Source organism: Phanerochaete carnosa (genome assembly GCF_000300595.1).
Source record: "Phanerochaete carnosa HHB-10118-sp unplaced genomic scaffold PHACAscaffold_5, whole genome shotgun sequence".
Lineage (NCBI taxonomy): Eukaryota > Fungi > Basidiomycota > Agaricomycetes > Polyporales > Phanerochaetaceae > Phanerochaete > Phanerochaete carnosa.
In genome coordinates, this window is record NW_006767632.1 from 2,421,397 (window position 1) to 2,436,213 (window position 14,817).

General features: G+C 54.8%; 5 protein-coding genes across 5 annotated transcripts; 3 read left to right on the plus strand and 2 right to left on the minus strand.

The window, feature by feature from the left end:
* The first annotated feature begins 489 nt into the window (after positions 1–489).
* On the plus strand, positions 490–3,271 carry PHACADRAFT_256599 (uncharacterized protein). The gene is made up of 8 exons (XM_007396003.1): positions 490–662; positions 727–1,010; positions 1,063–1,293; positions 1,352–1,643; positions 1,698–2,001; positions 2,055–2,355; positions 2,411–2,838; positions 2,897–3,271. The coding sequence occupies exons 1-8, from the start codon at positions 644–646 to the stop codon at positions 3,174–3,176; spliced, it is 2,139 nt and encodes a 712-aa protein (XP_007396065.1). The 5' UTR covers positions 490–643; the 3' UTR covers positions 3,177–3,271.
* Positions 3,272–3,538: 267 nt separating this feature from the next.
* On the plus strand, positions 3,539–4,365 carry PHACADRAFT_256603 (uncharacterized protein). The gene is made up of 4 exons (XM_007396004.1): positions 3,539–3,715; positions 3,764–4,044; positions 4,099–4,258; positions 4,318–4,365. Exons 2-4 carry the CDS (start codon positions 3,803–3,805, stop codon positions 4,333–4,335), a joined length of 420 nt encoding a protein of 139 aa, XP_007396066.1. The 5' UTR covers positions 3,539–3,715; positions 3,764–3,802; the 3' UTR covers positions 4,336–4,365.
* A 564-nt stretch (positions 4,366–4,929) lies between these two features.
* On the plus strand, positions 4,930–8,238 carry PHACADRAFT_209277 (uncharacterized protein). The gene is made up of 8 exons (XM_007396005.1): positions 4,930–5,375; positions 5,433–5,536; positions 5,589–5,716; positions 5,768–5,963; positions 6,019–6,708; positions 6,780–6,899; positions 6,958–7,490; positions 7,540–8,238. Exons 1-8 carry the CDS (start codon positions 5,070–5,072, stop codon positions 7,911–7,913), a joined length of 2,451 nt encoding a protein of 816 aa, XP_007396067.1. The 5' UTR covers positions 4,930–5,069; the 3' UTR covers positions 7,914–8,238.
* Positions 8,228–9,436, minus strand: PHACADRAFT_96025 (uncharacterized protein; the record flags this gene model as incomplete). The annotated part of the gene is made up of 5 exons (XM_007396006.1): positions 8,228–8,834; positions 8,886–9,086; positions 9,139–9,232; positions 9,289–9,347; positions 9,405–9,436. Coding segments are annotated over 5 exons (993 nt in total), but the record flags the coding sequence as incomplete, so codon positions are not given.
* A 406-nt stretch (positions 9,437–9,842) lies between these two features.
* Positions 9,843–14,728, minus strand: PHACADRAFT_209279 (uncharacterized protein). Its single transcript, XM_007396007.1, has 8 exons — positions 14,389–14,728; positions 14,154–14,330; positions 14,036–14,099; positions 13,467–13,985; positions 13,033–13,415; positions 10,497–12,973; positions 10,221–10,449; positions 9,843–10,169 (listed from the first exon to the last, which is right to left on the minus strand). Exons 1-8 carry the CDS (start codon positions 14,660–14,662, stop codon positions 10,159–10,161), a joined length of 4,134 nt encoding a protein of 1,377 aa, XP_007396069.1. The 5' UTR covers positions 14,663–14,728; the 3' UTR covers positions 9,843–10,158.
* Between the last annotated feature and the right edge of the window lie 89 nt (positions 14,729–14,817).

Here is a 14,817-nt window from a genome sequence, read left to right on the forward strand (position 1 = left end):
AATAGGATAGCGGTAGCGGAAGCTACAGAGAACTCTGGAAGGTCTTTGGCCGCTATCTAGGCACGCACGTCGTCTTAGCATCGGTCGTTTGCATGTTCTCTACCGTTTCTTTGGGACGGCTGCCATCTCCTCGAGGCGAGTTGTGACACAACATTATGACCAGAAATGCACGCTTCCTTCTCGTACGCGACCGCAACTGCTATTGTAGAGTTTGGCATGCTGTAAGATACACGAGGTGTCCTTGGCAGGAGAAAGCTTCTGAGCTGAGCTCTTGTCTCTTCGTTCTCATGTACCCCGGCTTGAAGCGCCACGACGGCGGGGCGCGTGCATCGTCCGTGTCACCGTCTATCGTCGTCCAGTAACTGTGGTCCGTCATGGGCAGTGTTGCAGTGTTACATCAGGGGCGGGCTGTCCGCTGAGCTTCGGGTGGTGGCGGAGGTAAGAGGTTCCGCAGCACCAAGGCGTCCTAAACACGTCAATTATTGTGTCAGCCGTCCTGTGCCCTTTCCCCTGCTCTCATCCGCAGGCCACAGTTCCCAGGCTCATCCGTTATCAACCACGACGTCGACTCCCGACGGACGAGCGAACGTGGTCCATCTACGGCGCACCTACACGGTTATTCTCTGTGAAGGGCTAATCATCCATGCCGAGGAGCCGGTTATGTGAGTAGAGGGACTGTGTCGCGCTTCGGGACATACTTATCGCCTGCCGACTTTTGGGGCACAGTCGGACGTAGCGCACCCCAGCCAGATGCGGCTCGGTACGCGCCTCCAGCTGGTCCCCCGCCGACCTGGCCGCAATGGCAGACACCAGGCTCATCGCTTGGGAGGTCCAGGCAGCCGCGGCGCGGTGACGGGGGATCCGAAGTAGAAACCCCGGTAATCTCTCTTGAAGACGAGATAAAGCGATCGTTCAAGGCTTGCAAGACGGGCAAGGGGAATGCCCAGCTTCTCCAGGAAACTCTAGCCTATACGAAGGTGGAAGATCTGAAGGGCAATCCCCTCATCGAGGTGCGGCGCAATGCTCTCAAAAGAAGCCCTATTCAATGACATTTTCGTACAGGAATTTTTGCAAAGGTGTCGCGCATCCCAAGAGTATCTCGCCTCCAACATCCCCTGGGCCTCATTCCATGCCGAGAGATCTCGCGAGACATACCGCGGTAGCGACGAGACCGAGGAGGAACGTCTTCTTGCAGAGTTGCTGCAGACGAATCAGGAGCTTCTAGACGCACTCAAATCCTACAGTGACCTCGAAGGCCAAACGGAACGCGACCGCAAGAGAACTGAACGTCGAGTACGCCGGTTGCATGCTGTTCGCCCCTCACGTGTTTGGCTAACTGCGCACCGTCCAGCTGCGCGCCATGGAAGCAATCACCTCCTTCAATCCTACCTCTTCCGAGTCGGCCTTGGTAGACCGCATCTTCGCAGCCGGAGATCCCCAGAATACTGGATCTATTAGCCCAGATGTTGCGCAATCCATTCTCATGGGATCAAAGCTCCCGGCAGATACGCTGCAGGAGGTTTGGGATATCGCTAATGTGGAAGACAACTCCACATTTGGCAAATACGTCGTTGGGATTGCAGTCAGACTTGTGGGCCATGTGCAGAACGGAAAGGAGCTGAGCGAAGAGCTTGTCCTGAAACGTAAGCACAGGCTCCAATACATCTCGACCGGTACAAGTGTTGATCTTTTCCAAGCTGGATCTCTCGCTGAGATCGATGGGCTGGAGTCAAGTCAAGGAGCATCCAGCTACGTCTCCCTTCCGTCTTCGTCAGCCCGGGCGGATCCTTTCAGTGATCCTGTCGTTTCAAAACCTGGTCCCAATCGGCCGCTCTTGCCCCACGCACTCAGCAGTCTACCGCCTTTGACGGAGCAGGATAGAAACAAGTTCATGCAAATTTTCTATCGCAGCGGTGCTGAGAACGGCATTTTGAGTGGTCCACGCACCCGAGAAGTTCTCATGAAGTCGAGGCTACCGGTCAACACTCTAGGGGATATTTGGTTCGCCATCTTTATAATTAACTCGCATACACAGAGTCTGACGATCGTTCCAGGGATCTCGCGGACACGGAACGCCGGGGGTACCTCGATGCGCCGGCGTTTACGATTGCCATGTATCTCGTACAGGCGTGCATGTCGGGCCAGCTGACCACTATACCTCCAGTTCTTCCTCAGCAACTCTATGCTGAGGCGGCCAAGAATGCGCCCCACGCCGTGCTGGATGCGCATTACGGACCGTCAGGACAGGCCTCGCACACCCCTTCTCCCACCGCAGGAATGTTCAGCTCGGCTGATTCATTACCTGCCCGCCCCCCAACACAGTCTCCACCGAGCACCACACCAGCCGAACCCTCGGTGAGGATTAGCATGTAATGACTAGTGTAGTTAGATGTTTATGTTCTTCCAACAGCTAATTGATCTAGATGAGGAAATTTCAGATTTACCTGGACCTGTGTCGATGCCTATCCCACTAATGAGCAGTGCTCCTCGGGAACACACGCGCGTATCACCGTCATTGCCGCCTGGTCTGAACATACCCTCCACGTATACGCCAATGACGCCAATGACCCCGACAAGCTCGTCGATCTTCAGGCCGTTCTCTAGCCCTTCGCGCACGCCTTCCTCAAGCCAGCCAGGTTCTCCGCCACACACGCCGCAGTCTCCGTTTGAAGCCGCGCCTGAAGGGTGGAACTGGGATGTTACACCGACCGACAAGATGAGCTCCGACAAGCACTTTGATACTCTCGATCCATGGAGACAAGGATACATCGAAGGGGAGGCTGCTGTAGGATTTTTGTCCAAGTCTAAGCTACCGCCTCCGGTCCTCGCGAAGATCTGGTGCGCATAAAGTGGCCATGGCGATATGGCGTTCCTTTGCTGACATTCGTGCATGCAGGGATCTGGCGGATATGGATCACGATGGTAAACTGACTAGGGAGGAGTTTGCGATCGCGATGTACCTCATTCGGGGCAAGCTTGCCGGCAAGGAAGTGCCTAATGTACTCCCGCCTTCGCTTGTCCCACCGCAGAACCTTCCGGACCTGAGCGCGGCACCAGCACTCGCTCCACGACAAGGGGCAGGCACTCCTCCGACCCAGCCACAAGAGCCTGAGCGCGCCAGCACGCCTCCGCCACCTTACGACGAGAACATAACTCTACCTGAAGAAACTGCCTGAATGGACGATATGTGGACGATATTTATGGTGTTCACGGACCACTTTATAATGGGAATCCTCTGTATGTACTGGTAGAGCGAATCACGATGCGAAATACCGCACGGCTGTCCTGGTACCCGGTGATATGCGCCGGAGGTGTTCCTGGTGAACAGCCTCCAGGGTCGCAGCATTCCTTTATATTGTACGTCGGACCTTGCGTTCGACTCTCCATATTCTACCCTACTACGGCCTCCAATCTCTACACAATCCTCGGTTTCGACAAGACCGCGACACGTCACCGGCAGAAAGTGAGTGCAGTTCGCAGCGCTTTGCATTCTAAATGCTAATCGCCGCAGTCCGAAAGGCACACAGGAAGAAAGCTGCTATATAACCCATCCGGACCGTCTCCCACAGGGTGTGTCCAAGAAGGAAAAACAGAAAGCTCACGAACCGTTTTGGCTCGTGTATCGCGGTTTGAGCTGCCTCATGTTCAGGAATGACGCCGTACTCAATATGTTAATAATGCGTATGAAGCCTTGACGAATATGGTCCATTGCAAGGCAAGTCACACGCTGATGCAGTGAGTATATCATTTAACGCGTTCACAGCCGCACTAGCAATACGGTCTCTAGCCCCCATCGACAGCAATGGACGATACACCTACTGCAGGCCCACCGAACACGCATGAGCCTTTCAGCGGCTTTGCCTTTGCCAATCCTTTTGAGCTCTTCAGCTTATCCGTCAGCAACCTACCACCATTGACGGAGCAAGGTATAAATAAGTTAATGCAGATCTTCCATTGCAGTGGATGGCATCGTAAATGGCCCCCGAAGCTTGAAAGTTCTCATGAAGTCAGGGTGCCTGTTGCCAAGCCGGCGAACATTCAGTGGTACGCTGTGGACTTATATTAATTAATAAACACCGAACTTATCAACCGAGCCAGGGATCTCGCGGACCAGAACGCTGCGGGTACACCGAATCGTGGGATATTACACCGGCCGACAAAACGAGATTTGACGATATCCTCGACTCACAGAGTCAAGGGTACATTGAAGGTGGGACTGCCGCCCGATTCCTCCACCAGTCATCCTCACGAAGATTTGGTGCGTATAAAGTGATCATAACGATATGGCGTGCGTTTGCTGACGCCCGTGGTACGCAGGGTGGCAGACACGGATAACGATGGCGGGCTGACGAGGGAAGAGTTTGCGGTCACGATGCACCTGGTACAGGGTGAACTTGCGGGCAGGGAGTCTTGTCCCACCGTTAAACGTTGAACGTTGAACGTTGACGTTGAACCTTGAGTGATTGAGCTTTTCGGATCCAACCGCGGCACTGGTACCATTCATGCCCGGGCCTTATAGGCCTCCTGCCTCGGAGCACAAGCAACAGCTACTTCCGCGACGCTGCCAGAAGAGCTTGCGCGTTCCACGACCTAAGGACGAGAACCTGAGCACACCCTGAGAGCGCGATAATCTTGACTTGCGCCTATAAGCCACTCTCTTGAGGTTCTTCTGTGTGCCCGATTACTGATGTGCGCCGGAGGCGTTACATTTAGTGAACAGGGTTCAGGGTCGCAGCTTCTCTTGACACTGTAGTTTCACACAACAAGATCCAAGCATGCATGAGTGTTCTGATAGAGGGACAATATGTGGCCAGAACCGAGCACTAGGGAGGGCGAAACAGAATAGCAGTGATATTCAATTTGCCGAAGATGTTTTACATGCGCCCAATCAAAACGGTACAACGAGGCCCGCCGCCGCAGGAAAATCCAGGCCGTTTGAGGTACTCTTCTTGCGCTGTGCTTACGGCGAAGCGAGGTGTCACCAACGTGAAGATTGTCGTGCTGGACGCTGTGGACGACGACGAACGCCTTACGTTTGATTGTTTTGGCCAAACACCGCACGCTGGGAAATGATGCAAACGGACGCGGGGCAGTCGCGACAGAAACCTGGTTCCTCCCTCTTCCTCTCTCAGCACCAACAACAGATCCAGCTTCCCATGTTGGGCCCAAACCTTCAGGTCCAGCAGAACAAGCTGCAGCAGGGCCAGCAGCCTGGACCTCAGCAGCAACAGGGCCCTCAACCCTCCGAAATCCCGCTGCCACCGCAGAGCGGCCAAGACTTCACTCTTTCCAACGTTCTGCACTTTCTCCAGACCGAATGGAGGCGATATGAACGAGACCGAAACGAGTGGGAGATCGAGCGGGCGGAAATGCGGGTGCGTACTCCACCTCTGCGTGTTCAAGTCGCGTCTGACTCTGGGGACACGCTGCAGGCTCGCATCGCTCTGCTCGAGGGCGAGCGACGCTCCTTTGACAATGTTAAGCTCGACCTCATGCGACGTATCAAGATGCTTGAGTATGCCTTGCGAGTAGAGCGGTATGTAGGCTGTTTGCTGCTTGATGTTTAACCTGACGTGTCGGGCTTGCAGGACGAAACAGCTGAACCAACCGTCATCACAGGCCGTCCCGCCAACCAAGCTCGCAGCGATACAGTCACAAATGGGTGGCTCCTCGCATAAAGAGGAGGGAAGCAGCGGTAGCTCTCCCAGGAGCGAAGGTACGCCCTGCCTTTGGCATCACACGAGGAACATGTGCTCATGCGTCAAAGACTCCCCACTGCCCCCAGAGGGCCAGGGCCCAATGCCAAATGGTGTCAATGCAGCCAAAAAGACGCAAACATGGTCAACTGGCTCGAATTGGCCGCCACAAAACGGCCCGCTTGCGGGTACGATTGGTACTATGAGCAAGCCGCCCCCAGGTCGTGACCCAAAAAGCAGAGCTCGGAGTCGAGACTATCTGAAGCAGTACGTCCTCTCGAATTCTGAACAGCGTGGCGATCGCGAATAACTCGTATTGCAGATGCTTGCAAGAAGTGTCCTATCTGACCTCGCCGCAGGCGATGAACCCGCTACCTAACCGCCCTCTACTGAACAACACAAACGTTCCTCTTTCACTGCCTAACGTCCCTACATTTGACATGGCGTTTAACGGCCGGCCACGCAAAGTAATGCCAGAAGTCGGCAAGGAATTCCCTGTCCTAAATGGTATGGGCGGACTGATGTCGGGACCACCGTCTGCGCCGGCATCAACTGCTAGTCAAGGCAACCCTATGGATCGTGCTGGCATCCTCAACTCATCTTTGTTGCAGCAACAGCAGCAGCAACAGCCACAGCCGCAGCAACCGCCGTCAGGATTACAGCCCCCGCCTCCGGAATTATCACAGCAACAACAGCCTTCTCAACAGCAGCAGCAGCAGCCCGAAACTAAGGAGAGTGACGCCACGGGACAGCAATCTCTGACGGCAATATTTAGGCCCGACGAAGATGGCGAGTGGAAGGAAAAGCTAAGGTTGGCACATGAGGCTTCTGAACAGGCTCGCGCGGGACAGGTCTCCGCTATTAGCGGGGCTACATCGTGGGAGCAGCGATCGAGGGATGAAGAGGATGAAGGGAAGAACGACGATGAACCGGAAGTGGAGGAAGAAGAAGGCACAGAGATAGGCGAGGGAGAGGGCGGCAAGGTCTGGAAGGCGAAGCGAACGCTACGCAAGTCAGTCACTAACGATCGCTGGGCCTGAGCTCCTTACGAATTCTACAACTTTACTGACCCACTGTCGCTAGTCACCTCGATGCCGTGCGGGCAATTGCTTTCCACCCGAGCGAGTTGTGTCTTGCTAGCGGAGGTGACGACAACACTGTAAAGATCTGGCGAGTTGATGTCGCCAGCCTTGCCTCTTCCGCGTGAGTAATTCACATGCGATTACCCCTCTGTTAGAGTCGCTCAATTTACTTATTACAGTGCACGCCCAACAACCGAGGTCGAACCCCAACTCACGCTTCGCGGACACTCGGCTGCCATCACGCGGCTGGCTCATGCGCCATCGAAGCATCTCCTGTATTCTGCGTCACTCGACTCATCTATCCGCGTATGGGCTCTTCCGTCAACAACACACACCACGTATGCACCATACGATGCCACCCGCGCTCGTGGCGAGCTCATCGGGCACACCGATGCCGTTTGGGACCTTGCGCTAGTTCGTGATGAGAACACACTTGTTAGCTGCGGCGCTGAAGGCTCCGTCAGAGTGTGGGACGTCAGCGGACCCTCTGGTGGTGGCTCTCTTAAGCTTTCGTGGTCCTATGACGGCCTTGACTCCACTGCTGAGGGGGAACTGGATCCAGAAACTAGCGACAGGCCGGGTGCGAGTGCTGTGGAAGCCATCAAAACGGACTTAAAGAAGGTTGCGGTGGCATTCGCCAATGCGGTGATTAAAGTCTTCGATATTGAGACTGGCAAGGAGGTCATGAAACTACGGGCAGAAGCTACTGAAGGTTCGTGTACATGTCTATCCCATATGAACAATCATTTGACGCTTCGCAGACGGCATCCCAGCTGGTCAAGCGAACTGTATCGTGTCGCATCCAACGATGCCGCTGCTCGTTACAGGACACGAAGACAAGTACATCCGGATCTGGGATCTTGTCACAGGCCAATGCACGCACTCGATCCTCGCACACCTCGATGCTGTGGCGTCTGTCTCGCTCGATGCCGCAGGTTTCTCGCTGGTGTCGGGCAGCCACGATTGCTCGATTCGCTTCTGGGACATTCTAGGCACCCGTGCATGCGTTCAGGAGATCACAAACCACAGAGAAAAGGCGCGTGAAGGCGTGCTTGCTGTCGAGTTTCACCCGACATTACCAGTCATGGCAAGCACAGGAGCAGACGGGTCCGTCAAGCTCTACGCCTCCTCATGATCTACACCGTGATTTCCGATGCTGTCGTTATTCTCGCTCTTGGACGCCTTGTTTTGTTGCATCTCTCCGACTTCGCTTACCCCTCACGATAGACTTGCATACTAGGACGTATAGCTCCAATGATGTGCAATGTCCACGCCTCTATATACCTCCCTATGTTTCTGTATGTCTCAGGAAAAATAATGGGTTTGGAGCTGATGTACAATGCGAAGAAACGGCGACCTATGCTACAGTGGTCCGGGAATAATGAAGTAAGGTATGAGTGCGAAGATGATACACTGGCGGTCCCCCTCAGATCGCTAGGGCGAATTCTATCAGCTAAGAGCGAAGGGGGGGGGGGGGGGGGGGGAACGAGCATCTGACGGTGACTTACTTATCTGCATCCCTTGCTCTGCCGCAATGATTTGGGCCCCCAGATTCTGGTGGTTTACCAGACTCCGCACCTGAGCTGCGATCACAAGATTGATGGGCTCGTGATACTGTCCGGTGAGGTCGTCCTTGCAATGCGTGATGAAAACTCGGATATCCCTGAGAGCTTGTGCTATCTCGCTATTCCGCACCGTCGCTACCTCCTGTGCGAGGACGGCGAGTTCAGCTGCGAGGTGCTCGGGGCTCAGATGCCCATATAGGTGTTCGTTCTGCCGCCCTGCTGGATAGGAACACTCGATGAAGATCGTGTCGAGAGCAAGGGGGATCATCGGCGCCGCGGCGCGCCATACGTTAATATTTCGGGGCTTAGCGGACACAGTGTCGGGCTCAACATCTCCAAAGAAGAGGAACTGTCTGTTTGAGAGATCATGCCTCACGAAGAATGCCGTGCTGTCGTAGGTCTGCTGTGTCGAGGTCTGACCATGGCTGATGGGCATCACCCGGACAGAGACGTCAGGTGCAATGGAGATATAACGATCGCAGACGGTAAGTCTGTGTATAATGAGTTTATGGCTTGACTGGGAATAAATTCTCACTGCTTACTGGCTATAGAGTAGTATTGCTGAGGTATTTCGTGGATTCCATGTGGCTAGGTTTGGCCAGAGGCGATCTGAGAATATCATCTGCATATCTTTCAGGACGCCCTGCGTGGCAAATATGCGGCGAGTCGGACCACCGAGGGATCCTGCGGCAAGTACAAGACCACTGACATGATCTAGATGCGCATGTGTAATGAGGTAGGATCTAAGAACACCGGAATGAGCTCAGACCGTTGTGTCGTAACAGACGTGCATACCTAACCCACGAAAGAATTTGGGATGCAGAACAAGAGGTTCCGAAGAGCGTGGGATTACTTTGCAGGAGATGTTCCAGTACACCTAATCCAGATCCTGTGCGGTCTGAGTCAAATCAAATCTGCGAAGCGGGATGATGTGGAGCGCTTCACCAGCTTCGATGGAAAGTAAACCATCACTCCAGGACGCATCATGAGTCTTGAAGAGATAACTATGGATGTCTTATATAAGGAACCGTTTCTAGTACTTTATCAATGACCGAGGTTACCTTGACAGATTTGTTTCATTCGGTCCGCCACCTTGATTGCAAGGTTTAGAGTGCCGTAGTTAGCGCCCATATAGAGTGAGTGGGTGACGGCTCGCAAGACTCACCGCAGCCGATGACAACCAGATCGAAGACAGACATACAAAGGTAAGGGAGTATGGGTAGACGTTCACTGTTCACCGCCACCAGTGGTACGGAAACGAGGAGACGAGTGGATCAGGCTTGAGTTATCTGAGTAAGAAACGAGCGGAGGGCACCTAGCGCACTCTTATACTTCCGCCAACATCAGATATTGTGTACCGCCGTCCGCTCGGCGTTTGCTGCGGTTCGGAACAATGCTCTACGCCCACGAGATCGCAGGCTTGCCCGCACATGCTGTGTATCATGAAAGACACAGCGGCGCGCAGAATCAGGCGTGCACAGTGCTTAATGGACAAGGCGGTTCCCCACTCAGGTCACGTCAGTATTCTAACAACACCGACTCGGCTTCCCCACGCAGGACTCAATGCAGCGCCGCGCGGGTTCAATGCTAGGTGTAGTGCGCCTTTTCCGTACATGGCTGACGGCTTGACATTGTCCATTTGTGGCATTAAGCCGGAACAAAGCAGAGAGATAAGGAACGATAATAACGATATCCAAAACGAGGGTAATCCAGGTGAGCTCACCATGGTAGAAAACAGGCTAGAGGGAAACATAATGTAAAGAAAGCGCGAGAAAGTTGTATGATAGGGAACAAGAGAATACTAGGGTTATAGAATTATCGTGTGCCTATACGCAGGGTCAGTACAAGGTTGTGCCCCCAACAAGTGCGAAGCTCACCGAGTAAACTATTCAGTGCTCGTTGGACATCATAGTCGTGTTGTTCCAAAGCAGTCACTGCCTGTGTGCGGCTAAAGCCCATGCCACACATCGTCTTAACTGCATCAATGTCATCTTCAGCGGCCGGCGTCGCGTCACCCTCAGGAGGCTCCTCCACCAGAAGTGACTGAGAGAGGTGCGAAGGCATGGGATCATGCTTGTTCTTCTTCCGTCCGAAAGGCAAGCGGATCTAAAACGAGGATTAGTGGTGTTACATAAACTGCGGAGTCGACGTACGCTAAGCTTGGAGGTTCTTGTCGACTTCTCCTTCTCCGTCGAGCCAGCAGTCGAAGGGCGAGATTTCGCCGATTGACGGGGAGGCGGTGAGAGTTCCCGCGGCGGTGGCGACATTGACCGCCTCGAGCCGACTGATCCCGAGACGGGTCGAGAAGCTTCGCGTGCTGGGGAAGAAGGCATTGAAGAGGGGAAAGGAGTGGACGTTTGAGACGGAGGTTGAGATACATCAGACGAGGGCTGAGATTGGTGCTGAGCAGATCCAGGAGAACCGAAGGCAGAGAAGGGGCTGTGAGCTGTGGCTGTGGACGTGCGTTCATCAAAGGCATCGTCGAACGAGAGGCCCTGAGGACTGCCACTAGGAACCTGCTGAATGGTAGGGGCGACCGTGTTGTTGGCGGGAGCACCCGAGATCGTACCGAAGACATCATCGAATGAGAACGGTCTCGAAGACTCCGCTTGAGCTGGACCGGGTGCTGGAGCAGGCTGCGTTCCAGCGCTCCCTTGAGGGAGGAAGATGGCATCAAACCCCTCAGACTTGGGTGCTTGAGCAGGCGCAGGTGGGAAGGCTGACGAAGAAACGGGAGCGGTTGGGAAAGCGGAAGGAGCGGAAACAGGCGGGAAGGCGGAAGAAGGTGTAGGTACAGGTGGGAAGGCGGAAGAGGTAGCAGGAGCAGGAGCGGCAGGTGAGCGGGGTGCGGGTTCCGAGCCACTTGCTGCTTTCGCGGCAGCGAAGTCGAAATCATCTTCAAAGGCGGATTCGAAGGTAAATTGTGAGACATGAGAGAATTGAGAAGCTCCAGATCCTCCAGATCCAGGAAGCTTGCCTAGGGCTTCATCAAAGTCGCTCGCCCCGGCGGCAGATGATTCAGAATTGGTAGACGTAGCGTTCTCAATTGGTGAGGCTGGCGCCGGGAAAGGAGACGTAATAGTGGCCTTTGGAGTATCCTGAGAGCCTGGAGACGGGAAGGAAGAAGACGCAGAGGAAGCAGACGTATTCGTAGTGGGCTGAGGGCTTGAGATGCCAAAAGAATCATCAAACGCGGCTGTTGAAGGTCCGGCAGCCGCTTGGGAGGCACTGGGAGAAAAAGACTGATTCTCTAGCTTGGCCTTGACGTTGGCCAAAGGTTCATCGTCATACTCGCTATCCGAGTCTGATTCGCTGACCTCGAGGTCTTTCAATTGGGGGCCGAGATCCGTCTCTTCGCGCTTCTCTTGCTGGCCGTCGATCGACGGGAAATGCCCGGGAATCGATTGCTCAATTGCTGGTGAGGTCGCACTAGCAGGCGGAGGAGACGCCGCACGAACTCCTTCGGAATCGCTCGTTGCTGCTTGCAGCGTCGCCGTACTTTGGGGAGTGACGAAGTCTTCCGTTTCTGTCGGCGACCAAGTGTCGGCTCCTTCGCCCGATGTTTGCGCGGCCCCGAAAGGCGATCCGTTCTGCAAAGTCAACGGGGTGGTCGTATCAGAGGGCTGCTCTTCGGACGGTCCTGCGTCGTTACCGAATGCGTCGTCAAAACCGAAGGGGTCTGCAGCGGACTGCTCAGGGACCGACGTGCCGGTAGGCGGTGTAGGCAACACGGCGCTACCGGCGAACGGCAAGAAAGGCGACTGTGAGCGAGGAGAGCCAGCACCGCCCATGGTCAATCTTTCAAAGGGATTATTGCTCTTGCCACTGGTGGCACTAGTTGGACTTGCCAAGGAAGGCTCGGGGCTGGCGGGAAGCGGGTGCGCAGCAGCAAAAGTAGTGATCGAGTCTCCAGAGGGAGATGCGGTGCGCTCTGGGATTGAGAAGGGCTGCGGTTGAGGGCTCTTAGCGAGTTCGTCTTCTGTCTCCTGAAGCTCCTTGTTGGTAGCGTCTATGTCGGCCTGAACGCCTTCGAGCTCTGTTGCAACTTTGGCCCGTTCAGCCTCGCGGGAGGCCAGCTGCTTCTTCGCGATCGCAAGAAGACCTTTCTGTTGCTTAGCTTCCTTCTTGATCTTCTCCACCTGTGCCTTAAGAGACTCGACCTCGCTGCCTACCTCAGCCATCTTGCGCTGTAATTCCCGGACCTCCTCCTTGTCACGTAACAGTGAGCCCTCTACTTCGGCTTTCTCGACGCGCACAGCACTGAGGTCACTTTCGGCACGGATAAGCTCTTGCCTCGATGTCTGAATATCGGTATTCTGAGACGAGAAGCGCTCACGCAGAGTGGCCAGAAGCCGAATCTCTGTCTCATACGAGGCCTTGGCGGAGGAAAGCTGGGTCTGTAGCGCAGACAGCTGAGTAGCCTGCTCTGCAACCTTCTTCTCTAAATCCTCGCGTTCACGTTTGGAGGTTTCGAGAGCGCGATTAGTAGAGTGCAGCTGGTTCTGAATATTGCCGATCTCAGCGGACTTGTCCTGAAGCGGAGGTGAAGTTGACACGGGCTCTTCATCATCCCCCAACAAGTCTTTGTGTTGTACTTGGGTGGGAGCAGGAGCTGAAGCTTGGCCCGTACCTATGTGATTAGGGGGATTTTAAATACTGCAGCGAGCAGTGATGAAAACTTGAACTCACCGTGTGAAATGACGAACGGGGAACCAGAAGTCGAAAATGGATCACTTGCATCAAAGATGCTCGAAGCAAGGGGTTGTGTAGGCTTAGGAGATGTCGTGCCAGTCCTTGGCGGGAGGGAAGCCGATACGGTAGGATATTGAGATGTAGCGCTCGATGGTGTGTCGTCCCATAGAAGATCTCTGATAGCCTCGGGCACGGCAGGCTGGGCAGGCTGGGAGGGTGTAGAGGTAGTACTTATCTGACCGCGGACGGAAGGGGGGATCAAAGTTGGTGGAAGAGTGCTTGGAACTTCCTTGCCAGCCAGCTTGCCGTGGATGAGATGCATCGCTACTGCAAAGCCATCTCTGGTAAGTCGACCATCGTGGCTGTAGTCTGCAAGATCCCTACGCACGGTCAGCTACACCTTGCAATATCATATGAGAGTCTAGCCTTACCATATCTGCGCTAGAATGTCATCGGGCAGCTTGGACTGAAGCATGAACGGCACAGCAACATCTCCCTCAATGTATCCCCTCCTCTGGGTATCCAAGGTATCATAAAACTGGTCAAAGGTCGCTTTTTCCTGTGGCGTGACGTCCCATGAAACATGCTGACCAGTGGCTTGAGTCGGAAGCGGAAATTGTGGTACTGTCGGCGTCCGAGCGGGAAGTGGTGGCGCAGGTCTCTGACCGGTGATTTGAGGCTGCAGGATAGCTGTACCGGTGTGCTGAGGCTGAACGGCGCTCCCGGGCCGTGCAGGAAAACCGCTGGATGTTGGGCTGAAGGAGACGCTGCCTCCAGTAGCATGAGTAGCGACTCCACCAGTGCTGGGCCTAGCCTGCTCGTAGACATGCGGGGGAAGAGCAGGAGGGACGCTAGGCAATGCACCAGACATGCTGGCTTGGATGAGGTACATTGCGATCGTGAAATCCGTCAAGTCAAGGGCACCACGTTTCTTCGTATCGGCAAGTGTCCTGGAAGAGGGGATTAATTACGCGCAAACACGACATGAACTGTGACACACCATATTTGACCGAGTTTCTCTACTGGTAACTTCGACTTCACGAACACTTCACGCGCTTTATCACCTGTAGAAAGGTCATGACTCACGTTCACCTAGAAGTAAGATGTAATAGACCAACCTGTAAGGAGACCATTTGCGGGGCCGCAGCCGAGAAAAAGCTTCTGGAACTTGGCTTTATCTTGCGGAGTAAGGGGGGGCAGGCCTGCAGCGGGACCTGGCGGAGGTGACTTCGGTGAGCCCGTCCATTGCTGGCTAATGGGAGCAATTAGACCCTCAATGGACGGCGGGGATCCCGCTTCATCACGGCGGCCGTGAGCTCGTCAATCTTCGGAATGCGAGCGCCTGAAACTCACGCTTGTGGACGAGGGCTTCCGTAATACGCTCTCCCCTCTGAGCGTGTCCAAGGAGGCGCACGGCGACCGCAACGTCTTTGCGCGTCAGAACACCCTTACCATCTTCATCAGCCAGGTTCCAAATTTCCGCGAGAGTAGTAGCAGGTAGCTTGCTGCCGCTGAATATCTTAACAGCAACTTCGCCCGTGACGACACCTATCTTCTGAGCATCCGCCTGGGCAAATATCTGGTTCACGAGAGCCACCTCCTGCGGCGAGGGAGTAAATTTGGACATGGTGGGCTGGGACGAGCCAGGGTTGGTGGAGGTGGAAAGGAAAGTGGGGATGCTCGCGGTGACAGAGCTCGCCCGCACCCGCAGCGCGTCACCTCGACCCCGGCCTTCGGCAACCACCGGCGTTTCGGACCGCTCTAGGCAATTTACTCCCACGC

Bases quoted from the DNA above. Each gene is read 5' to 3' on its own strand.
- PHACADRAFT_256599 (XM_007396003.1), top strand. The intron at 1,294-1,351 runs GTACGCCGGTTG...CGCACCGTCCAG, and splicing joins GCAAGAGAACTGAACGTCGA to CTGCGCGCCATGGAAGCAAT. The intron at 2,002-2,054 runs GTTCGCCATCTT...CGATCGTTCCAG, and splicing joins AACACTCTAGGGGATATTTG to GGATCTCGCGGACACGGAAC.
- PHACADRAFT_209279 (XM_007396007.1), bottom strand. From the start codon at position 14,662: ATGTCCAAATTTACTCCCTCGCCGCAGGAGGTGGCTCTCGTGAACCAG. The intron at 13,416-13,466 runs GTAAGGCTAGAC...GACCGTGCGTAG, and splicing joins GACATTCTAGCGCAGATATG to GGATCTTGCAGACTACAGCC. The intron at 10,450-10,496 runs GTACGTCGACTC...TCCTCGTTTTAG, and splicing joins CAAGAACCTCCAAGCTTAGC to ATCCGCTTGCCTTTCGGACG.
- PHACADRAFT_209277 (XM_007396005.1), top strand. From the start codon at position 5,070: ATGATGCAAACGGACGCGGGGCAGTCGCGACAGAAACCTGGTTCCTCC. The intron at 5,537-5,588 runs GTATGTAGGCTG...TCGGGCTTGCAG, and splicing joins TATGCCTTGCGAGTAGAGCG to GACGAAACAGCTGAACCAAC. The intron at 5,717-5,767 runs GTACGCCCTGCC...CATGCGTCAAAG, and splicing joins TAGCTCTCCCAGGAGCGAAG to ACTCCCCACTGCCCCCAGAG.
- PHACADRAFT_256603 (XM_007396004.1), top strand. From the start codon at position 3,803: ATGGACGATACACCTACTGCAGGCCCACCGAACACGCATGAGCCTTTC. The intron at 4,045-4,098 runs GTACGCTGTGGA...CAACCGAGCCAG, and splicing joins AAGCCGGCGAACATTCAGTG to GGATCTCGCGGACCAGAACG.